A 23,784-nucleotide genomic window follows, 5' to 3' on the forward strand; every position below is an offset into this window, starting at 1 on the left:
GATCCCCCCCAACCCTCTACTCGGGGATGCCCCCGGAGCCACCCCCACTCCCAGTTGGACCCCAGTGCGGGGGGAACCCCCCAGAGACCCCATTGAGACCCCCCAGAGACCCCTGAGTGTGTCCACAGCAGCTTTATTACAAAAATTAGAGCTCTCGTGCCCCCCCGGGGGGCGGGGGAAGCCCCCAAGGGCCCCCCAGCCCCCCTCCGTGTCCCCTCCAGCTCCCCGTGTCCCCCCCGGTGCCCGCGGGGTGCTGGGGGTCCTTTCCGAGGCTGGTTTGGGGGGTCCCCAGCCCCCGGCCAGAGGAGGAGGCTGTGGCCGGGGGTCCTGGGGGTCCGAGTGGTGTTTTTGGGGTGCGGGGGGGGGGTCACCCCCGGGTGCCGCTCCCACGCTCCCCCAGGAGCCAGTAGGTCCTGAGCTTCCCCTTGCCCTGGGAGAGGGGGGGGGTCAGGGGAGAGCCCAAGATTTGGGGTGCAAGGGGGGGGATTGCCCCAAATTTGGGGTGAAAGAGGGGCAGGGGACATTACTCCACTTTTGGGGTCCGGGGGGGACATCACCCCAAGGTTTGGGGTGCAGGGGGGAGTGAAGGGGGGCATTGCCCCAGGGGTTTAAGGTGTGTGGGGGGTCCCCATTGGGAGTCCATTGAAGGGGGCTGGGGCAGTTTGGGGGGGTCAGGGAAGTCTGAGGGGAGGGCGGGGCAGTTTGGGGGAGTCGAGGCTGTTTTGGGGGAGTCGGGGCTCACCTTCATCTCCACGTCCCCCCTGAGCTCCAGCTCGAAGCACCCGAATTCCTCCAGCACTGCCTTGGTCACCCCCGAGATGTGGATCTTCAGGGCTGGGGGGGGAGGGACCCTCAGCACCCCCCGGTGTCCCCCGGATCCCCCAGTCTCCGGCACCCCCCCCGGCCCTCCCGACCTTCCCCGTTGGACTCCATCCGTGACGCCGTGTTCACCGTGTCCCCGAACAGGCAGTACCGCGGCATCTTCAGCCCCACGACCCCCGCACACACCGGACCTGTGGGGACAGCGTCAGACCCCCAGCCCATCCCCATGTCCCTGTCCCTATGCCTGCACACACCGGGCCTGTGGGGACAGCGTCAGACCCCCGGCCCGTCCCCATGTCCCTGTCTCTGTCCCCGCATACACTGGGCCTGTGGGGACAGCATGAGACCCCCGGCCCCATCCCTGTATCCCTGTCCCATCCCTGACCTGTGTGGATGCCCTGTCCCTGTATCCCTGTCCCATCCCCGACCCGTGTGGATGCCCTGTTCCCTGTATCCCTGTCCCATCCCTGACCCGTGTGGATGCCGATGCGCAGCTCCAGCTGCTGCCCCGGCCGGTGGCGGATGCGGAAGGAGCGCACGGCGTCGAGCAGGGCCAGGGCCATCCGAGCCACCTCCCGCGCGTGGAGCTTCCCGTTCCGCACCGGCAGCCCCGACACCACCATGTAGGCGTCACCTATGGTCTCCACCTGCGGGGACATGGGGACATCAGGGACATCAGGGGACACCAGAATGTCAGGGGACACCGGGACATCAGGGACATTCCTGTGTGGAAAAAGTGTTCAGGCCTTGGCAGGGGCCTTGTGATTCTGGAATTCCAGGACCCCGGGACTTTGGGATTCCAAGACTCCCTGACCCCCCGATTCCGAGCCCCCTGACCTTGTAGACGTCGAAGTTGTCGATGATGGCATCGAAGCAGGTGTAGAGGTCGTTGAGCAGCGTCACCACCTGCATGGGGGTGCTCTGGGCCGACAGCGCCGTGAAGCCCACGATGTCGCTGAAGTAGATGGTGACGCTGTCAAACGCCTCCGCCTGCACCGTCTCCCCACGCTTGAGCTGCTCCGCCACCGAGCTGGGGGGACACGGCGGGGTCAGGGGGCACACGGCACCCCCACAGACCTTCCCAGGCACGGGCAGGGGGACACGACCCCCCTGTGTGGGGATAAAGGGTGGGGATGGGGGACACAACCCCCTCAGACACTCCTGGATGTGAGGGTAAGAGGGAGATACAACATCCCCAGACCCTCCTGGAGGGGGTAAGGGGGTGGTGACCACCACAGACCCTCCTGGAGGGGGTAAGGGGGTGATGACCACCACAGACCCTCCTGGAGGGGGGTAAGGGGGTGGTGACCCCCACAGACCCTCCCAGATGGGGGTAAGGGGGGGACACAACCCCCCCCAGACCCTCCTGAGAGAGCCACGTGGGAGTCCTTGGGGTCCCCAGCCCCTCAAAACATCCCTAACCCCAAACCACTGGGAGGTCCTTGGAGTCCCCAGGGTGTTCCCAGCCCCCCCCCATTCCCAGGCCATGTTGGGGTCCCCAACCCACACAGGGGTCCCTGTGTTCCCCAGCCCCCCCAACCCCACAGGACACCCACAGGGGACCCCAGCCCGGAGTTGCCTTTGGGGTGCTCAGGGTTGAGGGGGTGCAGGCAGGGCCGAGACCCCCCCGGGTGCCCCCTGGAGCCCCCCAGGTGCTCACTGGGGCAGGATCTGGTAGAGCAGGGCCTCGGCCTTGCGCTTCTCCTCGAGGTAGGCCTGGGTCCGCTCCTCCACCAGCTCCTCCAGGTTGTTGGCGTATTGCTCCATGCGGGACAGCAGGTTGTCCAGGATGTTGCTGCTGCTCTCCCTGCGGGCACGGGGTCAACACCCACCCTGGGACCCTTCCCAGGGTCAACACCCACCCAGGGACCCTCTCTGGGGGTCACCCCTCGCCCTCAGGGCTGAAGGAGGCGGAGGCACCTGTTGAACTTGCGGAGCTGGACCTTGATCTGGTTGAAGTCGGGGCGCTCCAGGGCGTCTTCGGCCCAGCAGTGCTGCATGAGCTGCCCCAGCTCCTCCATGTGGCACCCGACGTTGGCCGAAGGCCGGAAGCTCGGCCGCTCCCCGCTCTTCACGCGCTCGATGATCTCTGCGAGGCCAACAACCCATCAGCAGGTCCAATGACTCATTGGCAGGTTCAAGAACCCATCATCTGCTCCAAACACCCACCAATGGATCCAAGAACCCATTAACAGCTCCAAATCTGCACCAAGGGGTCCAACCACCCATTAACAGATCCCACCTCAAGTCCAACCAGCCACCAACAGCTCCCAACCCCATTGCCCGGCCCCCCCGCAGCCCCCATGCCCACCTTTGGGGCTGAGGTCCATGCCCTCCACGTAGAAGACGCCGTTGCGCAGGGCGATCTCCTGCAGGATGATCCCGAAGCTGTAGACGTCGCCCTTCTGCGTCCCCCGTGCCGGCGGCTCCTCCATCCGCAGCAGCTCCGGTGCCGTCCAAAGCTTCTCTGTGGCACCAGGGAGGGGGCTCAGGCCGGGCGGGACCCCCGGGGGGGGGAGGGCATGGGGGGCACGGGGGGGTCTCACTGGCGAAGAGCGCGTGGGTGTCGTCGCCGTCGGGGGCCGTGCGGAAGCTCTCCAGCCCGTAGTCCGTGATCTTGAGCACGAAGCGGGAATCCACCACGCAGTTGGAGGACTTGAGGTTCCCGTGGGACACGATGACCCCGTTGTGCAGGAACTGCATCCCCTGAAGAGGAGCAGGGAGATCGGGGGTGGATGGTCCTCCCTACCCCGGGGGATGGGGGGCCCTTGTGGGGTGGGGGATTCCGAGGGGATGGGGGATCCCCATGGGATGGGGGACTCCTGTGGGATGGGGGACCTCCATGGGATGGAGGAGCCCGACGGGATGAAGGATCCGTGTGGGACGGGGGAGCCCTGTGGGATTGGGGACCACCACGGGATGTGTGACCCCCATGGAATAGGGATTCCCATGGGAAGGGGGATCCTCCCTGTCCTTTCCCTATCCCCCGGGTGGGCACGGGAATGGAGGACCCTAATGGAGGGAGGACCCTCGTGGGATGGGGACCCCCCCTGAGCAGTGTCAATACCTTTACGATGTCGTGGGTGAGGGAGTAGCGGAACATCCAGTCCAGGGTGATGCTCTCGTTCTCCAGGATGTCCTGGAGGGGTCAGGGGGGTCAGGGGTGTCTCGGGGGGGGGGGGTCTCTCACCCCTGCCCCCCCAGCAGCCCCCCCTGTACCTGGAGGCTCCCGCGGGGGCAGTACTCGGTCAGGATGCAGATGTTGGGGGGGTCGGTGCAGGCGCCGATGAACCGGGTCAGGTGCTCGTTCTGCACATCCCGCATCTGGGGGGGACAGGGGGTGGCACAGGGTTCCTGCTGCCCCCACCCACCCGTGGGGTGGGATCTGGCTGGGCTCCCCTCCCCTATGGGGAGTCACCCCCGCCTTGTTGGGGGTCACTCCCTTGTTGAGGGTCACCTTCACCCCATTGGGGTCACTTCCCGCCCATTTGGGGTCACTCCCTGCCCCATCGGGGGTCATCCCAACCCCACTGGGGTCCCCCCCCCGGGGGTCACGTACGTGCTTCAGCTCGAACAGGACCTTCCTCGTGAGCTCGATGCGTTTGTGGTTCAGGTGCTTCACGGCCACCAGGTTACCCTGGGGGGACACGGGGGGATGAGGGACAGGGGGCAGTGGGTGGGACCCGGGGCAGTGGGTGCCATGCCTGGTCCCCCACCCCCTACCTTGTAATAGGCTGTCTTGGCGTAGACCTGGAACTGCCCCTCCGTGGTCATCAACGAGCCGTAGTTGGAGCCCCTCTGAGGGGAGGGGGGGGGGGTAAGCCTGGTACCCCCCGGTACCCCAGTTCCTGACAGGGCTGTGGGGTGACCCTGCTCCCCCCAGTCCAGTCCTAGTCCCCAGGCAGGGCCATGGGGTGACCCCAGTCCCCGAGCAGGGATGTGGGGTGACCCAGGTCTCTCTTGGTCCCTGAGCAGGTCCGTGGGGTGACCCCGATCCCCTGGGCCCCAGCCCTCAAGTGGGGACATGGGGTCACCCCGGTCCCCCCAAAGCCTGGACCCCAGTGGGATTGTGGGGTGAGCTCAGTGCCCCTGATGCTGGTTCCCAAGCAGGGCCATGGGGTGACCAAAATCCCCCTGGTCCCTGAGCAGAGCCATGGGGTGACCCCTTGTGTCCACTCCCATCCCTCAGCAGAGCCATGGGGTGACCCCTGTGTCCACTCCCATCCCCCAGTGGAGCCGTGGGGTGACCCCGTGCCCATCCCCGTCCCTGTGGTGCCCGCAGTGCCCACCAGGGACAGGGTGAGTTTGCTGCCGGCGCTCCTCAGGTGCTTCTCCAGGCTGCTCATCTGCACGTCCTCCCAGCGCACCCTCCACAGCTCCGCCGCCAGCTCCTTCTCCAGCTGCAGCTTCCTGCGCCGGGGGGGGCCTGTGAGACCCTAACCAGCACCCCCCCGGCCCCCCCGGGCCCCCCCAAAGCCCCCTGACCTGTAGATGAAGAAGGAGGTGACGGTGATGGCCAGGAGGATCAGGCTGACCACGAGCGACAGCACCTCCAGCGTGGACAGAGTGGCTGTGCGGGGACAGGGGGGTGCTGAGGGGCTGGGGGGGGGCAGGGTGGGGGTCTCAGGGCCTGTGCCCCCCCCCAGCCTCACCTTGGCGGCACAGGGGGTCACTGTGGTCGAATCCACAGGGAGGGACATCGGATGGGACCACGTTCCCTGGCCAGTGGATCTCCCGGCCCGGCACCATCTGGATCTTCTTGGTGGTGCCATTGTAGTTGGCCACGATCTTTGGGGTGGGGGGGAGAGAAAAGGGTGGGAAGGAGCCCCCAGACCCTTCCTTGGGAATGACCCCCCCCAGGTGCCAGGGCTCACCTGGAATTCCCCCCGTGTGGGGTCCATGTCCCACAGGGAATAGTCGCTCTCCCGGTCCCCATTCTCGTCGATCTTCAGGAACCCAGTGACACCTGGGGGGGAGGGATGGGAGGGTCTGGGGGGGACCTTGGGGACCGTGAGGGGGGCTCTGATCCCAAAATATCATCCTGAGAAGGGGGCAAGTGGGGGACTGGCAGGTGGCACCTGGCTGGGATGGGTTGGAAAGGGGATGGGGACAGGACACGGATGAGGACGGAGAAGGGAATAGGGAAAGGACAGGGAGGGGGCAGGGAGGGGATGGGGATGGGGCCGGGCCTGACCGTAGAAGGTGCGGTTCCACATCTGCCGGGTGATGGCCGAGGCATCGGCGACGGAGCCGCCACGCTCCAGGGTCTCGTTGAGGGCCTGGGCATAGAGCAGGACCCCGTCGTGGAAGGCAGCGGCAATGAAGTTCATCTGGGGGGACAGGGATGGCTTGGGGATGGCTCGGGGATGGGGCACAGCTGGGGGGCCTGCTCCCCTCCCCCTGGCTCCATCCCATGTCCCTTGTCCCCTTGTCCTCAGCTCCATCCCATGTCCCTTGTCCCCTCACCCCCAGCTCCATCCCATGTCCCTTGTCCCCTCACCCCCAGCTCCATCCTACGTCCCTTGTCCCCTCATCCCCAGCTCCATCCCATGTCCCTTGTCCCCTCACCCACAGCTCCATCCCGAGTCCTCTCATTCCCGCCTCCCTTGCCCTTTCCCCTTGCTCCCATCTCCCTGCTGTGCCCCCAGCCTGGTGCCCCCTGTCATTCCCCCCATTCCCACCATTCCCACGGTTCCCCTGGTCCCACCAGTCCGTCCTTCATGGAGAAGTTGAAGTGCTGCTGGGCCTCGTCCCGCAGGCGCCGCAGGAAGGGCTGGTACTCAGGGTTCTGGGGCTCCGTGTATGTGATGATGGTCACGGCCTGGGGGGACACGGCTGGGGGGACTGGCAGACAAGTGCCCACCCGGGGGGGGGGTCCCTGTGCCCACCCCCGTGCCCCCGTGCCCACCCGGGGGGTCCCTGGTGTCCCCATGCCCACCTGGGAATCCCTGTGCCCACCCAGGGGGGACCCGTACCCTCCCTGGTGTCCCTGTGCCCACCTTGGTGTCCCTGTGCCCACCCTGGTGTCCCTGTGCCCTCCCTGGTGTCCCTGTGCCCACCTTGGTGTCCCTGTGCCCATCCTGGTGTCCCTGTGCCCTCCCTCGTGTCCCTGTGCCCACCTTGGTGTCCCCTTGCCCACCCTCGTGTCCCTGTGCCCACCTTGGTGTCCCCGTGCCCACCCTGGTGTCCCTGTGCACTCCCTGGTGTCCCGTGCCCCCCCGGGGGGGTCCCCGTGCTCCCCGCCCGCGGCACAGCCCGTGCCTGGCTCACCTCGAAGGCGCGGCGGGCGCGGGGGTCGTGGTGGTCGCCGCGGTGCCAGGGCCGGCGGGGGTCGGGGAAGTGCCCCCCCTGCAGACTGGCGCCGAAGGTGTCGATGTAGAAGAAGGCGAAGTCGCCCCCCGTGAGCCCCTCGAGCTCCGCCTGCAGCAGCAGCTCCCGCAGCGTGTCCGGGGCACAGCAGACGTACACGACTGGGGGGGCACGGCCTTGGCACCGGGACCCCTGAGAGCCCCGGGACCCCCGACAGACTGCCCTGGGACTCCTCACAGAGCCCCCCCCGCCCCCCCCGACAGGTCCGGGACCCCCGGCAGCCCCCAGAGACCACGGGACACCCCGACTCCATGTCTGTGGGAACCACGGTTATTGCATGATATGGGCCTGAGACCCCCCAACATCCCTGGGAGACCCCAGGAGCCCCCAGCCCCATGTCCTGGGGGTCCCCAGTTATTGTGTGACATAAGCCCCAGCCCCTCAACATCCCTGGGACCCCCCGGGAGCCCCCGGGAGCCCCCAGCCCCACACGGGGGGGTCCGTGATTATTACGTGACAGCCCGTGGGCTGTGCTGCCCCCGGGCCGGGGGGTCCCGACCCCTGTGCCGCCCCCCCGTGTCGTGCCTGGCGCTGCCCTCGGCGCCAGGCCGAGGTTTCCTGTTTTCCCGACTCCGTTTCCTCCTCCCCGCAGCCCCGATGGATTCTCGGCGACACCGGACCCCGGCGGTGCCACCCCCGCAGCACCAGCCGTGCCACCCCCCGGCACCCCAAAATACACCCCTGGGGCTGAGCACCCACCTCCCACCCCTTGTCCTGTGTGACCTGGGGCTGTGAGACCCCAAAATACACCCCCGGGGCTGAGCACCCACCACCAACCCTGCGTCCTGTGTCACCCCATGTCTCCCGGTGTCACCCGGGACTGTGAGACCCCCAAATACACCCCCGGGGCTGAGCACCCACCCCCACCCTCCCGTGCCAGCCCCGTGTCACCCGGGGCTGCCCCACGGGAAAGGTCGGAGCTGCCCCGGGACCACCGGGATGGGGACGGTGCTCGGCAGCTCCCGGGGAGGACACGGCACAGGGAGGGACTCGAGGGGGGTCACAGTAGGGTGGGGGCAGAGCACATGTGTGTGAGTGTGCAGGGCAGCTGTGTACGGCCGAGAACACACGTGAACACCTGTGTACAGCCGTGTAGTGCCAGAACACCTGTGCCCAGCTGTGAACACGTGTGAACGGATGTGTAAAGTTGGGCACAGCTGTGTACAGCTGTGAGAGCCGTGAACAGCCGTGCACAGCCAGGGACACATGTGTACTGCTCTGCACACCCATGTACAGCCATGAACACCCGTGTACAGCAATGAACACACATGTACAGCCATGAACACCCATGTAAAGTTGTGCACACCCACGTAGAGCCATGAACAACCATGAACACAGGTGTGGAGCTGTGTAGAGCTGTGCAAACCCATGAACACCCATGTACAGCCATGTGTAGCCATGAACACCCGTGTACAGCTGTGAACAGCCATGAACAGCTGTGAACAGCCATGAACAGCCGTGTACAGCTGGGTATAGCTGTGTACTGCTGTGCATATCCTGTGCACAGCCATGAGAACCCACGTAGAGCCATGAACACTCGTGAAACCTTGTGCACACCCATGTCCAGCTGTGAACAGCCATGAACCCCCATGTAAAGCTGTGCACAGCCAGGCACAACCATGTACTGCTGTGCACACCCATGTATGGTTGTGAACACCCGTGTAAAGCCGTGCCGAGCTGGGCACACCCATGTGCACCCGTGTGGAGCTGTGCCCACCCGTGACGAGCCACGCACCGCCCCGTCCCCCTCCCTCTCCCCTCCTCGTCCTCCTCCCTGTCCAAGTGTCCTCCTCTCCACCCTGCTGTCCCCCTCCCCATCCCACTGTCCTCTTTCTATCCTGTGTCCCCCTCCTATCCCAGGGTCCCCTTCCCACCCCACTGTCCCCTTCCTATCCTGGTGTCCCCTTCCCATCCCACTGTCCCCTTCCCATCCCAGTGTCCCACTCTCATCCCAGTGTCCTCCTCCCCATCCCAGTTTCCCTCTCCCACCCCAGGGTCCCTTTCCCCTCCCGGTGTCCCCTTCCCACCCTGCTGTCCCCTTCCTATCCCAGTGTCCCCTTTCCCACCCCGCTGTCCCCCTCCCGCTCCAGTGTCCCCGTCTCAGTGCCCCCTCCCCGTCACTCACTGCGCCCCTTGGCCTTGATCTCCTGGATGACGAAGGAGAAGTTGCCGCTGTCTTGGAACACGACGTCCATGACCGTGAGGTTGCGCAGGGTGGGCAGCTGGACGTACAAGCCCTCGGCAGCGAAGAAGCAGGGCCGGTCGTCCACCCTCTCGTCCCAGTACACGAGCAGCGCCCGGCGCGTCCAGTTGAAGCGGCGGTGGAGCCGCACGCCCAGCTCGCCCAGTTTGCGGTGGCTGGGACCGGCGCGCGTGGTCAGCGCGAACTCCTCGCGCTTGTCGTCGAAGCCGTGGGCCTCGGCCCCCGCCGTGACCAGCGGCAGCCGCCAGTGGCTGGTGAACCGGGCCACGGGCGCCGCCGTGTACACGCACCCGGGGCCCACGAAGGCGGCGGGGTGGTGGGCCAGGCGCAGGTCGACGGCGGCCAGCGGCGCGGCCATCTCGGAGCACACGCCGTGCCGGTCCTCGCTGTCGCCGAACACCCAGCGGAGCGTGAAGCCGGGCAGCAGATCCCGCCGGGAGTTGACGGCGGCCACGGCCAAGCGCACGGCGGGGCCCACGCGCGGCCAAGCCCAGGGGTAGGTGAGGTTGTGCCGGGGCAGCACCACGGCGAGGGTCAGCGCGGCGCTCCCGGGGGTGGTCCCGGGGGGCGTCGGGCTCGGGGTCGCCGCGGCCGCGCCGAGGAGCAGGGACAGCGCCAGCGCCGCCAGCATCGCCCACGGACGGTGGCAGAGTGGCAGAGTGGCAGAGTGGCGTGTCCCCCCCTCCCACGGCGGGGCTGAGCCCTTCCTCGCCCCCCCCACTGGTGACACAAAGGGCCGTTATCATCCACACCGACCTTAACTCCTTCCTCGCCGCTCCCCCCGCGGCGCCTCGGGCGGGATGGGCGGTGCACGGGGCCGCCCGCTGGCGGGGGGGGGATTCCCGCTCTCAGAGGGGATCCCGGCCCCTGGAATGCGCCGCGATGTGTCCCACTCCCCTCCCCTTCCCTCCCCTCCCCGTGTCTTGTCGCGACCACCCGGGTGCTGCCGCTGACCCGCCCCACGACCGGACACGGGCACGAGTGAGGCGCTGAGACCCGATGAACTCGTCAGTGGGGCGGGGGACGCCCCAAAACGCGGCCCCCCCGCCCTGTCCCCGCGCGGCGCCGGAGCCTCCGGGCGGCCCCGGCGGAGGGGTCGTGGGGGGCTCGGGCATCTCTCACCCCCCCTTTCCGCACCCGTGGGAGGTTCTGCCCCACGGAGGGGTCCCCGCGGCCCCACGGGAGCGGGGGGGTGACCCCGGAGGTGCCACTCGGGGGGTCGCGCGGCGGCTGGGGACACTGGGGGTACTCGGGGGACACGCGCGGACGGGGACGCGCGCGGGGGTTGAGGACGCGCGTGGACGGGCACACACGCAGATCCGGGGTGGTCCAACCCCGGGACAGTCCAAAGCCGGGATGGTCCAAGCCCTGGGACACGCGCAGCCCCCCGGGGACACCCCGAGCCCCCGGGTCTGACGACACACTTGACAGCCGTTACCCCGCGATGCTCCGGGGCGGGACAAGCTGCAAAAAGTATTAAGGAGCATTAAAGTCGCCTTAAAGCAGCGGTAAAACCCGACGCGATTAACGAGATCGCTGCTGAGGAAAAAGTCAGCATTAGCAGAGGATGGTTTCGATCCATCGACCTCTGGGTTATGGGCCCAGCACGCTCCCGCTGCGCCACTCTGCTGCTGCGCGTGTCCCCCCCGACCCCGAGATAAGACACCAACCCGCTCGCGCCCCATGGCTCCCCCCAGCGGCCGCGCGCCGCTATTAGTGGTTTCCGCCTTAGATTGATGCGCGGCCAGACCAATGGAGAGCGGGGAGCGGCCCCGGGAGGGCGGGCCGGCGGAGGGAGCTGACCAATGGGAGGGAGGGTTGCTGCGGGGTCTGAGAGCGGCGGTTCATTGTCGGGAGCGGCGGAGACATGAGGTGGGGGAAAACCGGGAATGGGGGGGATACCGGGAATGAGGGACGGGATATCGGGAATGGGGGGATTCCGGGAATGAGGGGGGGACCAGGACCGGGACCGGAACGGGGGAGAACCGGGGGGTAACTGGGACTGGGGGGACACCGGACAGGGGGCGGCGGGGTCGGGGTGGATCGGGATGGAACCAGCGGGGGGACAGGACCGGGACCGGGAGGGGTAACGGGGAGCGGCGGGATGGGGTGTGTGGGGGTGGGACCGGGGGTCGCTCGGACCCCCCGTTATCGCTCCCGTTCTCTCCCCGCAGGGGTGACCGAGGCCGCGGCCGCGGCGGCCGCTTCGGATCCAGGGGAGTCCTGGGAATGCTTCGGATGCGGGGAGGGCGGCAGGGGGGTCCTGGGGAGGGGGCTCAGGTAACCCCCGGCCCTGCCGGGCCATCCCACGTGTCGTGACAGCGCTCTGTCGTGACAGGAGGGTGGGTTTGGGGGGGACAAAGCCCCGCCCAGAGAGTGAAGTGGGGTCTTCTCTCCCCTTTAGGTTCCGGCCCTTTGTGCCCCACATCCCCTTTGACTTCTATGTCGTGAGTAACCCTCGTTCCAAGGGGATCCAGGGGGGCTTTTCTGGGGATTGCCAGGGGTTTTCCAGCTTGAACGACCCCCCATCCCTGGTTTGGGGGGTTTGGATCATTTTTTTGGGAGGATTATACCAGATCAATCCCTGGATTGAGGTTTGTCCCCCCTCTCCAACCCTCGGGGTGACCCCAATACCTGTCGCCTCCTCTCAGGTGTCCTCTCGGTCCCGCAGCAACACCTGTTTCCCACCTTTTCCAGGAAGAAATCATTCCCTCATCCCGAATTCCCTGAGTTTCTGCCCTTTAGGGATGTGATTCCAAGGCCCGGTAGCTGCAGATTTAATGAGTTAAATTATTAAATTAATTAATATAGTTAATAAAACCCTCTGAAGCTGCACAGGTGGGAGCTCCTGGACACTTGTGGAGCTCCGGTAGGATCATGTGAACAGGGAATTGTGTTGGAAAGTAAAATCCCAGTGGGAATTTCATCCCATTCCAGTGTGAGATGGCCTTTCCTCGTGTCAAACCTGCAGCTGATGAGACAGCCTTCAGTGAGGCCCTGCTCAAGAGGAATCAGGACCTGGCTCCCACCGCTGCCGAGCAGGTGCCCAAAATTCCCTCAGATCCTTGGGATGGGTGTTGGAGAATCCGAAGTCCTTCAGGGACTCACAGGAGCGGCCTAAAAATGAATTAATTCTCTGGAATGAGCACCCAGGAGGAGATTCTTGGATGATTTTGTGGTCTGCAAGTGGAATTGTTGAGAGGTTTTCCTGGATAATCCCCCCCTCCTGTTCCTTCCCAGGCTTCCATCCTGTCCCTGGTGACCAAGATCAACAATGTCATCGACAACTTAATCGTGGCACCCGGAACCTTTGAAGTGGTGAGCCCAAAGTTGGGAAAAGAGCTCCGTGGGGAGATGATGGACTGGTGGGATTGGGAAAAGAGCGCCCTGGGGAGATGGTCCCTCACAAGGGCCCTGGTGGTCCTGGCCCAGGGCAGATTAAGGATCAATACTGAGCCCCCAAAATGCTGCACTGTGTTGAATTCCTGGGATTTGGGGTTGTCCTTCCCACAGCAAATTGAGGAGGTTCGCCAGGTGGGCTCCTACAAGAAGGGCACGATGACCACGGGGCACAACGTGGCGGATCTGGTGGTGATCCTGAAGATCCTGCCCACCTGTGAGTGCTGGCTGGCTGGGATCAGGTGGGATCGGAGCGACTCCCAGCCCTGCTCCAACCCTTCTCCTTTTCCTTCTTTTCCCCAGTGGAAGCCGTGGCAGCCTTGGGGAACAAGGTGGTGGAGAGCCTGAGGGCGCAGGACCCCAGCGAAGGTGGGACCTCTGGAGCGATGCAGGCTGAGTTCCTGTGTTCCCAGGAGTTTTCCAGCCCCTCCATGTGGAATTCCTGGTTTTCCCCCCCAGTGCTGACCATGCTGACCAACGAGACGGGCTTTGAGATCAGCTCAGCTGACGCCACGGTGAAGATCCTCATCACCACCGTGCCACCCAACCTGCGCAAGCTGGACCCGGAGCTGCACCGTGAGGGCCCGGCCGCGCTTCCCACTGGGATCCGGGGCAGAGGGAGCGCCTGGTGCGCCCTCCCTGTGCCTCTTTGGGTTGGAAAACTGGGACTTTGTGCTTCTTGCAGTGGACATCAAGGTGCTGCAGAGCGCCCTGGCCGCCATCCGGCACGCGCGGTGGTTCGAGGAGAACGCCTCGCAGTCCACGTGAGTTCCAAGGGAATCGTGGATCCAAGGATCATGGGTCTCCTTATGGAGAATGTGGAGTGGTGCTGGTGGTGCAGGACTGACCCTCCTCCTGCCTCTGCCCCAGGGTGAAGGTCCTGATCCGGCTGCTCAAGGACCTGAGGATCCGCTTCCCCGGCTTTGAGCCGCTCACGCCGTGGATCCTGGACCTGCTGGTGGGGGACGTGGATGTGGAGCTGATCCCGATCCCAATCCCAGTAGGGCTTGGGATTCTTCCCCTGAGCTGGGATTCTTCCCTTCCTGCCCTAATTCCTCTGCCCTTCCCGTTCCAGGGGCATTACGCCGTGATGAACAACCCCACCCGGCAGCCCCTGGCTCTCAACATCGCCTACAGGTCAATCCCAGGGGATAAATTCCTGCTGTGGCTCCGTTTTCCCCGTAAAACCACTGGAGCGGTGCCTGGGAGATGAATCCGGCTCCTCCAGCTGGGAGCTGCTGGAATGCTCCCAGCTGTATTTCTGCTGGAATGCTCCAGTTTGAACCCGAAATGTCCTGTGTGCAGGCGCTGCCTCCAGATCCTGGCGGCCGGGCTCTTCCTGCCCGGATCCGTGGGCATCACGGATCCCTGCGAGAGCGGCAACTTCCGGGTGCACACGGTGATGACGCTGGAACAGCAGGTGAGGGGGATCCCCGCAGGGGAGGGGATGCTCGGGGGGTCCCTGTCCCTGCACTGACCCCTCCCCACCCCCAGGACATGGTGTGTTACACGGCCCAGACCCTCGTCCGCATCCTGTCCCACGGGGGCTACCGGAAAATCCTGGGACAGGAGGGAGACGCCAGCTGTGAGTGGGGGTGTCCCTGTGAGAATGGGGCTGGAATCCCAGGGGTGTCCGGGTGGGAATGGGGCTGGAATCCCTGGAGTGTCCAGGTGGGAATGGGGCTGGAATCCCAGGGGCATTCAGGGGGGAATGGAGCTGGAATCTCGGGGGTATCCAGGTGGGAATGGGGCTGGAATCCAGCGCCACCTGTTGGGGCAGACCTGGCGTCCGAGATGTCCACGTGGGACGGGGTGATCGTGACACCCTCGGAGAAGGCGTACGAGAAACCCCCAGAGAAGAAGGAAGGGGAGGAGGAAGAGGAAAACCAGGAAGAGCCAGCAGCGGGAGAGGAGGAGGAGAGCATGGAGACCCAGGAGTGAGGGCACAGGGACACCTGGGGCAGGAGAGGGCCCCTGACTTGGCTCTGTCCGTGTTTTATAAGTGTTAAATGTAACACATTAAAGTGTTCCCCCTTTCCAGTGAGTCCTGGTTGGTCAGGGACACACAGGATGGATGGGAATGACACTGGTGGGGTGGCAGGAGAAGGTTCCAGAAGTTGAAAGGACCCACCTGGGGGGTGCCTGAACCCCAAATCCCACCTGAGGACACCTAAATCCCACCTGGGGCTGCCCGAACCCCAAATCCCACCTGGCGACACCCAAACCCTACCTGGGGGTGCCCTCACTTCACCGTGGGCTTCCCAAACCCCCCTGGGGCTGCCCAATGCCTCCAAACCCCCCTGGGGCTGCCCAACGCCCCCTGCTTGTGCCCAGACCCCCCCTGGCAACCCCTGCTTTCCCCACTGTCCCCAAGGCCCCTCAGGGATGTGGCACCATCACGGACTCCAGCGTCACTTTTATTCCAGCACCCCCAAATCCGGGCACACGACTCGGGGGGGGTCCCTGCTCCCCGTGTGGCAGGTGAGGAGGGACACCCCCCGAATTCCCAAGGCTGTGATCCCGGGGATACCTGCTCCCCTGGCTCTCACTTGCCCTGGTAGCCCCCAGCCTCCAGCATTGCCCTCCTCCGCACGGTCTCCTTGGCCACGCTGTGGTTCAACCTCCGTAGCCGCTCCTGGGCAGGAAAACCCCCCTCTGTGAGTGCCCAGGGGGGCTCTGGGACCCCCCACAACCCCTCTTTGCCCCCCAGAGCCCCACCTGGGCGTTCTGCAGGATGTTGTTGACCAGCACCACCCGGCGCCGGGCGTTGAGCAGCTTTTTCACGTAGGGGTCGAGGTCAAGGGCCACCTTCTGGTCCTCGTTGATGCGGCAAAGCTCTGAGGAGGAGGGGGCACAGAGCCAGTGAACCCCCTGTGCCCCCCAAACCTGGGGGTGAGGGGTGGCAGAGGTGACCCCCCCCCCGTTTTTGGCTCACCTGTGGCCAGGCTGTCGATGTGCTCCCGCAGCTCCACCTGGCTCTCCCTGCGAGGGGACAGGGAAAACATTGGACCCCACCCCAAAGGCCCCTCAATATGGGATCTGTGCCCTCAGCACCCCCCAGCCGAAAAGTCACCCCCCCAGGGGACCTGGACTCCCCTCAGATACCACAGATACCCTCTCAGCCCTACCTGCCCCTCAGACCCCGCGCTCCCCCCGCCGCTCCCGGCCCGCCCTGCCCGGTCCGTGTGGCCGTACCTGACGCTGTGGACGTGACGGTCGAGCTGTCTCACGGCGGGGCGCAGGAATTGCAGCAGCCCTTCAGCGAAGAGCTCCCGGGCCGCGGGGCCGCTCCCCACCGCCATCTTGGCCCCCCACGCGCCGCGGGGGCTGCTGGGAAACCGAGTCCGCAGGGACGGGAAAGGCCGCGGGGGCTGATGGGCAATGTAGTCCCGAGTGGGAACAGACGAGGCGCAGCTCAGGAACATCTAGAGGCACAACAGCACCGCTGACAGACAGGCCACAAACCCCAACCCCGTCCATTACAGAACGGTTAAACCAACACGTTTGGGGTCCTTTCACCTTGTTTTTTTGGCTTTTTTTCCTCCTCTTTTTTTAGGGCTTTCCCTCGTTCCCTCAGCCCCTTCCTATTCCTCAGCCCTCTCCTGCCTACCCTCAACCCCCTCAATCCCGTTTCCGGCATTTGCCCGTTCCCCTCAGTATCAAAAGCAGCGGCCGGAGAGCGTGAGACGCCGCCGCGACGCAGCCAATGGCAGCCGCCATAACAACCGTCCCTCGCCTCGCCAGCCAATAGCGGCTGCGCTTACACTGCCTGAGCACACACGGGCCCAGCCCCCGGCGCCGCTGGGTCCCGGCGCCCGCCCGGCCCCGATCCCACCGGGAATGTCGCCGGACTCCGGCCCCGATCCCAACTCGATGGAGCCGGCGGGTTCCTGGGGCTGCGACCACATTCCCTCCGCTTCCTTCTGCCCCTATAGAGTAATTCCATGGTAGAGGAAGAGGAGAAAAATCCATTTTCTGGGAAAAAACCCTACCCCCTAAACATGGCTTTGGGAATTATTTTTCTCCTTTGTTATAACCAACCAGAAATGCAAGATTCCAATGGAACCAGAATAGGTCACAAAAGGGGTGAAATTCAAACGTGGAAGGTAATCACAAACCCTTCACCAAGCCACGGGGTTCAATTGTTTTTTGGAGAAAAATGACATATTTTGGAGTCTGTGCTGTAAGAGATAGTTCTGATGCTCTGCTTTGCTGTCCCAGCTGGAATTTTATGTCCCTGTCTCCCATTCCTTTAAACAAGCACTTGAACCACAGAAACACGGTGCCAAAGGAACTTTAAACTCCAAAAAAATCCACTAAAAGGGAATTTTCCTCCTGCTCCAAGCTACAGGAACTCCTGGTGTGGAACAAGAGGATTTGAGCATCTTGAAGGAAAACAACAGCTAAACTTGGGCTCTTGGCCCTGCTGGGATGGTTGGGTTTGGCTTCAGGTGGGTTCAACTGAACTGTACAGGAGTGAACCTGGCGATCCAAAAATACAACTGAGCCATCCCAAAATCCCAACAAGAGCATCCCAGAACACAACAAAAACATCCCTAAATCCAACAGAAACACCCCAAACCCCAACCACGGAGCTCCAGAGGCACACCAAGGCCTGACCCTCATCCCACGGACGCGTCACCAGCGGTGGATCCATCCCATTTCCCTCAGGGGGGAAAACCCACCAAAAAAGATCCCCCCCAAAAAACAATCCCAAAAAAAGTTTAATACAACAGAGAGAGTATCAAAACATCGAAGAACACACTAAGTCTGAATTCTCCATGGGGAATGGAGAAGGGCTCTCCCAGCACGGCACAAGCTCCGCGGGCAGTCCTGGCCCCTCAGTCGGTGGCCTCGGGATCCGTCTGTGCCATGTAGGCGTCCAGCTCGGCGTCCAGGTGTCCCTTGGTCTTGGACATGTAGGCGTCCAGCTGGTTGTCCAGCTGCTCCTTGGTCAGGGCCGGCCGTGCGGAGCCTCTGCCGCGGCCTCGGCCTCTCCCGCGGCCCCCGAAGCCGCCCCGGCCCCGGCTGGACATGCCGCGACCTGGCAGGGATGGAAAACCAGTCACACCTTCCAGCCAAGGAATTCTCAACTCCCGATTCCCTACCCAGCCCTCCAGGTGCCCAGAGAGATGGTGGAGCCATGGATACCCAGCTCGCTCCAGTCCCTCTGTGTTTGTCAGCCCAAGAGCCACCGCTCAAAGCTGCTGAAGAATTGGGAGCTTCCCGAGAATTCCTCAGTCCCAGCCTGACCATAACATCTGGATGCCCCCACCCCTCCTCCAACAGCTGGCTCCAGGTTTTCCTCTCCCACCCAATTCAAGCCCCTTCTCCATTTTATTGTTAAAAATAACCAGCTCTTGGATAAATGAGCTTTTCAAATTCCAGACTTGGAATTATAGAGGCTGGAGGTTCCACACCCCGACCTTGAGCAGGAGAAGGGACTGCAGCTGAACTCCCGTTATCCCTGAGGTCCGGGCACACTCACCTCTGCCTCCCAGCCCCCCTCGGCCCATGGCCCCTCGGCCCAGGCCGCCTCTTCCCGGCCCTCCGCGGCCCCTGAGCCCTCCTCTCCGCAGCCCCATCCGGGGGGCGATCCCCCTCCCGCCGCGGAGCAGCCCCTGACCTGTGATGGAACAGCCAAAAAAAACGGGATTTCAGGCTGAGGAACAGCCAGGGGGACGTCAGGGCTGCGGGCAGGGGGTGGCACCCACCTCGGAGCGCGGCAGCCCCTCGGATCATGGCCCGGGCGCCGCGGCCCCGCAGGGCCCCCCGTGGAATTCCGCGCTGGCCCAGGGCCAGGCCCCGGCCCCCCAGGGCCCCCCGGGCCAGCGCTCCCGCCGGCCGGCCCAGCCGAGCCTGGATGTTGCTCTTCCCAAGACGCTGCTTCAAGCTCTTCTGGAAGAGAGGATCGGGAAGGGAAAGAGCAGAAGTCATGCAGCAATCTGGGATTGGGGACACGACACGAGATGTGGGATAGCACTCCTAAAACGCAGGGCTATGCCTGGAAGCCAGGCCTGCATTCCCAAAACAATCAGCAACTCCTCTGTTTTCCTCGCAGCCGAGGGAGGGTGGAGCTGGGGTAGGGTTTTAAGGGCTGGAGGTGGGACTGTGAGGTGAAGCACTCGGCAGCTCCCGAACCCCGGGATGAGACATTTCTCTGGAAAAATAGAGAGGAGACGTCAACAGCCAGCACTGAACACCCCCACGGCAAAAGCAACCACCAGGAGGTGACAAATCACTTATCTGAGGTAAAAAGCGGGATTTTCTGCAAGTCCCTCAAGGTGTCTTGTTTTTAGGATCATGGAATATCCCAAATGGGAAAGGAGCCACAAGGATTGAGTCCAACCTCTGGCCCTGCACAGACACCCCAACGATCCCATCGTGTCCCTTGAGCGTTGTCCAAACGCTCCTGGAGCTCAGGCAGCCTTGGGGCCGTGCCCACTGCCCTGGGGAGCCTGTTCAGTGCCCAACCAACTACCCTCTGGGAGAAAAACCTTTTCCTAAAATCCAGCCTAACCCTCCCCTGGCACAGCTCCAGCTGTTCCCTCAGGTCCTGTCCCTGCTCACATGGAGCAGAGATCGGAGCTGCCCCTCAGGAGGAGCTGCAGCCCCCTGAGGTCTCCCACCAGTCTCGTCTCTTCCAGCTGAACAAGCCTCAGTTGCTCCTTGTGCGGCCCCTCCAGACCCTTCCCCATCCTTGTGTCCCTCCTTTTGGACCTCCAAGAGCCTTTTTAGAGAATCTCAAAATCCCTGAGGTTGGAAAAGCCCTCCCAGCCCATGGAGTCCACCCTGTGCCCCATCCCCACCTTGGCCCCAGCCCAGAGCACTCAGTGCCACAGCCAGTCCTGCCCTGGACACCTCCAGGGCTGGGCACTCCCCCACCTCCCTGGGCAGCCCCTGCCAAGGCCTGAACACCCTTTCCATGGGGAAATTCCTCCTCACAGCCAACCTGACCCTCCTGTTGGGAGCTGAGAGAAGATCCTCCCTGGGCCTCCTTTTCTCCAGTGATCCCTCACAGGACTCACCCTCCAGCCCCTTCCCTTCTTGGGACTCTTTATCTCTGAGGAGCTTATTTTCCACATCCCGCCAAGCCCAAAATCCAGCTTTTCCTCACCTGTTTGAGCTTCAGAGCAGCCTGGACAGACGGTCTGTTCTCCATCTGCTGGGCCAGGCGTCTGTTTCTGGCGCTGGCCAGCTGCTGCTGCTGCATGGTGGCCCGAATATTCACCGGCATCGGCTGTTTGTTCTTCAGCATGTTAGTGAAGCTTCAAGGTCGAATAAAACGGGGTTTAATTAAAGCTTAAAACACACAATTACTGGCATTTCACGGTGCTCGAGTGGGTCTCCAGCTCCCATGAACCTTATGCAAAGAGTGGTACTTTTATGGGATTACGGATTCCTCGCTTGCCACGAGGACTGGAAAAGGCAGGAATGAGGTGGAAGTTCAGTCAGGATGAGAAAGCTGGAGGTTTAGTGGGTTTAGAGGTGGCAGAAGGGGTGACAACCAGCAGGAAGCAGGGATGGCCATGACAGGTGGGAGAAACGGGACAGCAAAAGCCAAATTAACCCCCCAAAATCTGGGAAAAGCTTAAAAACTCCAGGCCAGGAGGCAGGTTAGAAGGACACTGTGCACTGAAATGCCTGGTGTGCTCCGGCACTGTGGGAACCAGGTTGGAAATGATCACTTTAAAGGCTTTTCCAACATTAAATAATGCCATGATTCTACAAAATTCCACCACCCAAAGCACCTCCTAATTTCCACCCAACTGTTTTCCTGAAATGAGGCCACTTGAGAATTTGTTTGGTGCTTTTAGTGCTTAATTTAAGAGCAAGCACGCAGAGATGGTAAATAAAGCCCCTGAACAGCATCCTGGGAGCTGAAGAGTGGAATAAATCCCCTAAAAATGAGGAATATGGGCTGATGTGCCAGTAAGCTCAGCCTACAGCTCCCTGCAGCGCTGCTGGAGCAAGAACTGCCCCAAAACTTCTCAGTCGTAAGAGAATTAACCCCAAAGTGCTCAGCAGGGCAGCGAGACACCCGTTAGTCGTCACAGAGGAGCCACACGTGGAAAACCAGCGGAATGACCCACGGGAAGAGCGCGAGGACAGAGGAGAGATGGAGGTGAAGCGAAGCATTTGCCTCTTACAAGGCCCAAAGAGCCTTTGGGCTGGTTCCAGGGGCCACCACCGGCCTCTTACAGGGCTCACCCGGGCAGGTGGGACCCTCGGGCGCGGCGGCCGGGCCAAAATACCAATGTCAAAAACATGTGGGAGAGACAGGGAGGGTGCGTGAGGTTGGTCTCTGCTCTTACAACACATCCCACCGCATTTCCGTGGCACGCGAACATTAAACCACGGAGCGATCCCTCCGCAACTGGGCCCTTTTAACCCGCTGTGCCACCGGACCTGGAGGCGAAGGCAGGTGTGGAGGCACCTGCTCGCTCGACGAGGTTAAAAGAGGGCGGGACCCACGGTGGGCTTGGATTTGGGCAGTGAGAATTAAGTATAAAAACATGGTTTCTTAGGAGCTGAAGGTGCCGTTGGCTTCCTCACCGCTCGTTCAGAGACATCTTGGTGGTGCTCTTTAGCACGACCTTCGGTGCTGACTGTGCAGCCATCTTCAGAGAATCTGCAAAACAGGGCCAAAAGGGAGAATTTACACCTTTATTCTACATTTCTACTGTTAAATATTAAATAATCTCTCCATTTTTGTCCCTTGAGTGGAGAAAAAAACAACCTACCCCACTCCCATGTGTAATATATTATTTTTAGTGTTTTCCAGCCCTTTGCCAAAATTTTTAGGTTCTGATTGTGATGATTTTACAGACTGTGTGATTTTTTAATGTTTTGTAGCCCCCCTGCCAGTTTTAATAAATCAGGGAGCTACTTTAATTCATCCTTACCAAAAATTTATCTTTTTGTAGTGAATATTTTGCCAATATTAAGAATAGCAATACAAAAATCCAGCAGCAAGATGGCAACCAAGTGACACCTTCAGAGAAAAATTTTCCAAACAAAGCCAAAAATATCAAAATTATGATTATATGGTTATATGGTTAAACGTTAAAAAATTCTCCATTTTGGGTGGAGAGAACTGAGAGGCAGGTTATGGGTATTATAATAACAGACTTTTAGTATTTTCTAGCCCTAATAAATCAGGGAGTTACTTTATTTCACCCTTACTAAAAAGGTGTCTTACACTGAATATTTTCCTATTATTTGGGGTAATAATACAAAAATCCAGCAGCAAGTGGCAACCAAATGCCTTTAGCACAGTAACACCTCCACATTTCCCAAGTTTTTAGCATCAGCAAGAGGCAAATCCCAATTTTAAGGGCACAGGGCGTAAAATCGGGAATAAAAATCCAAGATTATGCTACACAAGCATCATATCCTTTAAAAATACCGAGGTTCCACCTGACTCAGGGCAGGGATTTAAATCCCCCCCAGTGCTGGATGCTACAGAAACGTGCTGAGCTCCAACCCCCGAGCTCTGCAGATCGATTTATTAATTTATTTTTATAATTAGCACCAAATTTAACGGGTGGGTGACCGGGCCGCGCTCACCCTACAACACCCTCAAAACCTCGCTTTTTGGAGAGGATTTACAGCCAGAAATCGAGCCAACCGGCAGCCTCGCTCCCGTTTTTAATAATTTTAGTGGGCTTTTAAAAATATAAAGTGTTTTTTTAAGCGGTTTTTTTTCTTGAGTGACCGTCGCGGGGGTATCCCCGCTCCGCCCCCGTCAGCCCCGAGAACAGCTCCGGGCACGGAGCCGGGGGAAGAGGGACCCCTCCCAGAACCCTGAGGGGACCCTCCGGAGCTCTAAGGGGGCCCCGAGGCCTGTCCCGCCCCCTTCCCCCCTCCCAGCCGGGGCAGTCTCTCACCGAAGCAGACGGTCGCCAGGTCTCCGGTGGCTCCGGCGGGCGGGCAGGTGTTAGCGGGGCCGGTGTGGGGCAGGTGTGGGACAGGTGAGGGGCAGGCGCGGGGCCGGGGCGGGGGCCGGGGCCGGGGCTGGCGCTGAGCTCCGCCCGCTCCCGCCGCCGCCGCCGCTTCTCCCTCAGCCGCCCGCGACAAAATGGCGGCTGCGCTGCTCCCGCCCCCCCGAAATGGCGGCCGCGCGCCCGGCCACGCCCAACGCGTCGCGAGCCACGCAAGGAGAGCGCTGATTGGTGTTCCCCCGGGGAAAGGAGGGGGGGGCAGATGAGGGAGGGAAAACTATGGTATCCGTGGACGTCATATTGACGTGATGACGTCACGTGGATCGGGTGTCGTCATGGAATCCTGGGAGCAGGGAATCATGGGATTGTGGAATGGTGGAGTCGTACAATCATGGTATCATGGAGTCGCAGAATCATGGAATCGCAGAATTCTGTGGAATCACGGAATTGCAGTAGCATCATCACAGAATCAAGGAATCGGGGATTAATAGAACCATGGAATCACAGAATCATAAAATTATGTAATCCTGGAATCATACAGAATCATGGAATCATGGAATATCCTGAGTTGGAAATGACTCAAAGAATCGTCCAGTCCAGCTCCTGGCTGTGCACAGGATCCCCCCCAAAACCCCCACCAAAACCCCACCAAAATCCCACCAAAATTCCAACCTTGGAATGTTGCCCAGGTGCTCCTTGACCCCTAGGGACTCCATTCCCATTCTCCTCTGAGGGCAGACCCTTTCCCAATCCCACCCCAGCCCTGCTGTGCCAGGATTCCTGGCAGATGATGGCGCTGGTGGCCCTGGCGGGGCCATTGGCTCCCAGCCCATCCCACTGGGATCCCAACCGGTTCCTCCAGCCTCACGGGTGTGGTCCTGGAGACTCCGGAGGCTCCGACAGCGAGTCCTGACCTGTCACCCCCCAAATCCCGGTGTCCCCGTGTCCCACATCCCAACACTGCCCGGGATCACCCGCTCCCTGGGGCGATCTAGGATGGATTTCAGGCTCCCTGGATGGATCAGGGTGGAGCCAGGGATGTCTGCA

At 62.1% G+C, this 23,784-nt stretch overlaps 5 protein-coding genes and 1 non-coding gene across 10 annotated transcripts in view; 2 read left to right on the forward strand and 4 right to left on the reverse strand.

Annotated features, from left to right (window-relative positions):
- DENND4B (DENN domain containing 4B) overlaps positions 1 to 417 on the forward strand; it is a 68,128-nt gene extending 67,711 nt beyond the window's left edge. Inside the window, exon 20 of the mRNA XM_064638606.1 lies at positions 152 to 417. Coding sequence (XP_064494676.1) covers positions 152 to 417 — 266 coding nt within the window. The remainder of the gene's footprint in view (positions 1 to 151) is intronic.
- NPR1 (natriuretic peptide receptor 1) lies at positions 118 to 10,236 on the reverse strand. 3 transcript variants are annotated; one of them, XM_064638610.1, is made up of 21 exons: positions 9,317 to 10,233; positions 7,093 to 7,292; positions 6,530 to 6,643; positions 6,017 to 6,152; positions 5,697 to 5,788; positions 5,475 to 5,610; positions 5,308 to 5,392; positions 5,112 to 5,232; positions 4,546 to 4,620; positions 4,382 to 4,459; positions 4,042 to 4,146; positions 3,890 to 3,961; positions 3,369 to 3,528; positions 3,134 to 3,289; positions 2,743 to 2,911; positions 2,483 to 2,629; positions 1,660 to 1,852; positions 1,295 to 1,469; positions 915 to 1,013; positions 743 to 834; positions 118 to 430 (listed from the first exon to the last, which is right to left on the reverse strand). In XM_064638610.1, the coding sequence occupies exons 1-21, from the start codon at positions 10,023 to 10,025 to the stop codon at positions 368 to 370; spliced, it is 3,177 nt and encodes a 1,058-aa protein (XP_064494680.1). In that variant the 5' UTR covers positions 10,026 to 10,233; the 3' UTR covers positions 118 to 367. The 3 variants fall into 3 exon arrangements, with proteins under 3 accessions (XP_064494680.1, XP_064494681.1, XP_064494682.1); XM_064638611.1 differs by lacking the exon at positions 915 to 1,013 and having other exon boundaries at positions 9,317 to 10,236; XM_064638612.1 differs by lacking the exon at positions 6,530 to 6,643 and having other exon boundaries at positions 9,317 to 10,234.
- A 716-nt stretch (positions 10,237 to 10,952) lies between these two features.
- TRNAM-CAU (transfer RNA methionine (anticodon CAU)) lies at positions 10,953 to 11,024 on the reverse strand. The gene has a single exon. It is a non-coding gene; the product is annotated as a tRNA-Met (tRNA).
- Positions 11,025 to 11,185: 161 nt separating this feature from the next.
- On the forward strand, positions 11,186 to 14,837 carry ILF2 (interleukin enhancer binding factor 2). Its single transcript, XM_064638621.1, has 14 exons — positions 11,186 to 11,266; positions 11,569 to 11,608; positions 11,797 to 11,841; positions 12,332 to 12,436; positions 12,635 to 12,712; positions 12,908 to 13,010; positions 13,097 to 13,162; positions 13,253 to 13,369; positions 13,479 to 13,557; positions 13,664 to 13,751; positions 13,869 to 13,930; positions 14,099 to 14,213; positions 14,288 to 14,378; positions 14,574 to 14,837. The coding sequence occupies exons 1-14, from the start codon at positions 11,262 to 11,264 to the stop codon at positions 14,732 to 14,734; spliced, it is 1,155 nt and encodes a 384-aa protein (XP_064494691.1). The 5' UTR covers positions 11,186 to 11,261; the 3' UTR covers positions 14,735 to 14,837.
- A 355-nt stretch (positions 14,838 to 15,192) lies between these two features.
- Positions 15,193 to 16,448, reverse strand: SNAPIN (SNAP associated protein). Its single transcript, XM_064638628.1, has 5 exons — positions 16,404 to 16,448; positions 15,989 to 16,218; positions 15,729 to 15,775; positions 15,512 to 15,630; positions 15,193 to 15,428 (listed from the first exon to the last, which is right to left on the reverse strand). Exons 1-5 carry the CDS (start codon positions 16,431 to 16,433, stop codon positions 15,339 to 15,341), a joined length of 516 nt encoding a protein of 171 aa, XP_064494698.1. The 5' UTR covers positions 16,434 to 16,448; the 3' UTR covers positions 15,193 to 15,338.
- Positions 16,449 to 17,499: 1,051 nt separating this feature from the next.
- Positions 17,500 to 22,879, reverse strand: CHTOP (chromatin target of PRMT1). 3 transcript variants are annotated; one of them, XM_064638625.1, is made up of 6 exons: positions 22,684 to 22,879; positions 21,350 to 21,425; positions 19,911 to 20,061; positions 18,508 to 18,688; positions 18,282 to 18,419; positions 17,500 to 17,837 (listed from the first exon to the last, which is right to left on the reverse strand). In XM_064638625.1, the coding sequence occupies exons 2-6, from the start codon at positions 21,412 to 21,414 to the stop codon at positions 17,635 to 17,637; spliced, it is 738 nt and encodes a 245-aa protein (XP_064494695.1). In that variant the 5' UTR covers positions 21,415 to 21,425; positions 22,684 to 22,879; the 3' UTR covers positions 17,500 to 17,634. The 3 variants fall into 3 exon arrangements, with proteins under 3 accessions (XP_064494695.1, XP_064494694.1, XP_064494696.1); XM_064638624.1 differs by having other exon boundaries at positions 18,508 to 18,691; positions 22,684 to 22,779; XM_064638626.1 differs by lacking the exons at positions 17,500 to 17,837; positions 18,282 to 18,419 and having other exon boundaries at positions 18,619 to 18,953; positions 22,684 to 22,779.
- Positions 22,880 to 23,784: the final 905 nt, after the last annotated feature.

Source organism: Pseudopipra pipra, chromosome 29 (assembly GCF_036250125.1).
Source record: "Pseudopipra pipra isolate bDixPip1 chromosome 29, bDixPip1.hap1, whole genome shotgun sequence".
NCBI classification, from domain to species: Eukaryota; Metazoa; Chordata; class Aves; order Passeriformes; family Pipridae; genus Pseudopipra; species Pseudopipra pipra.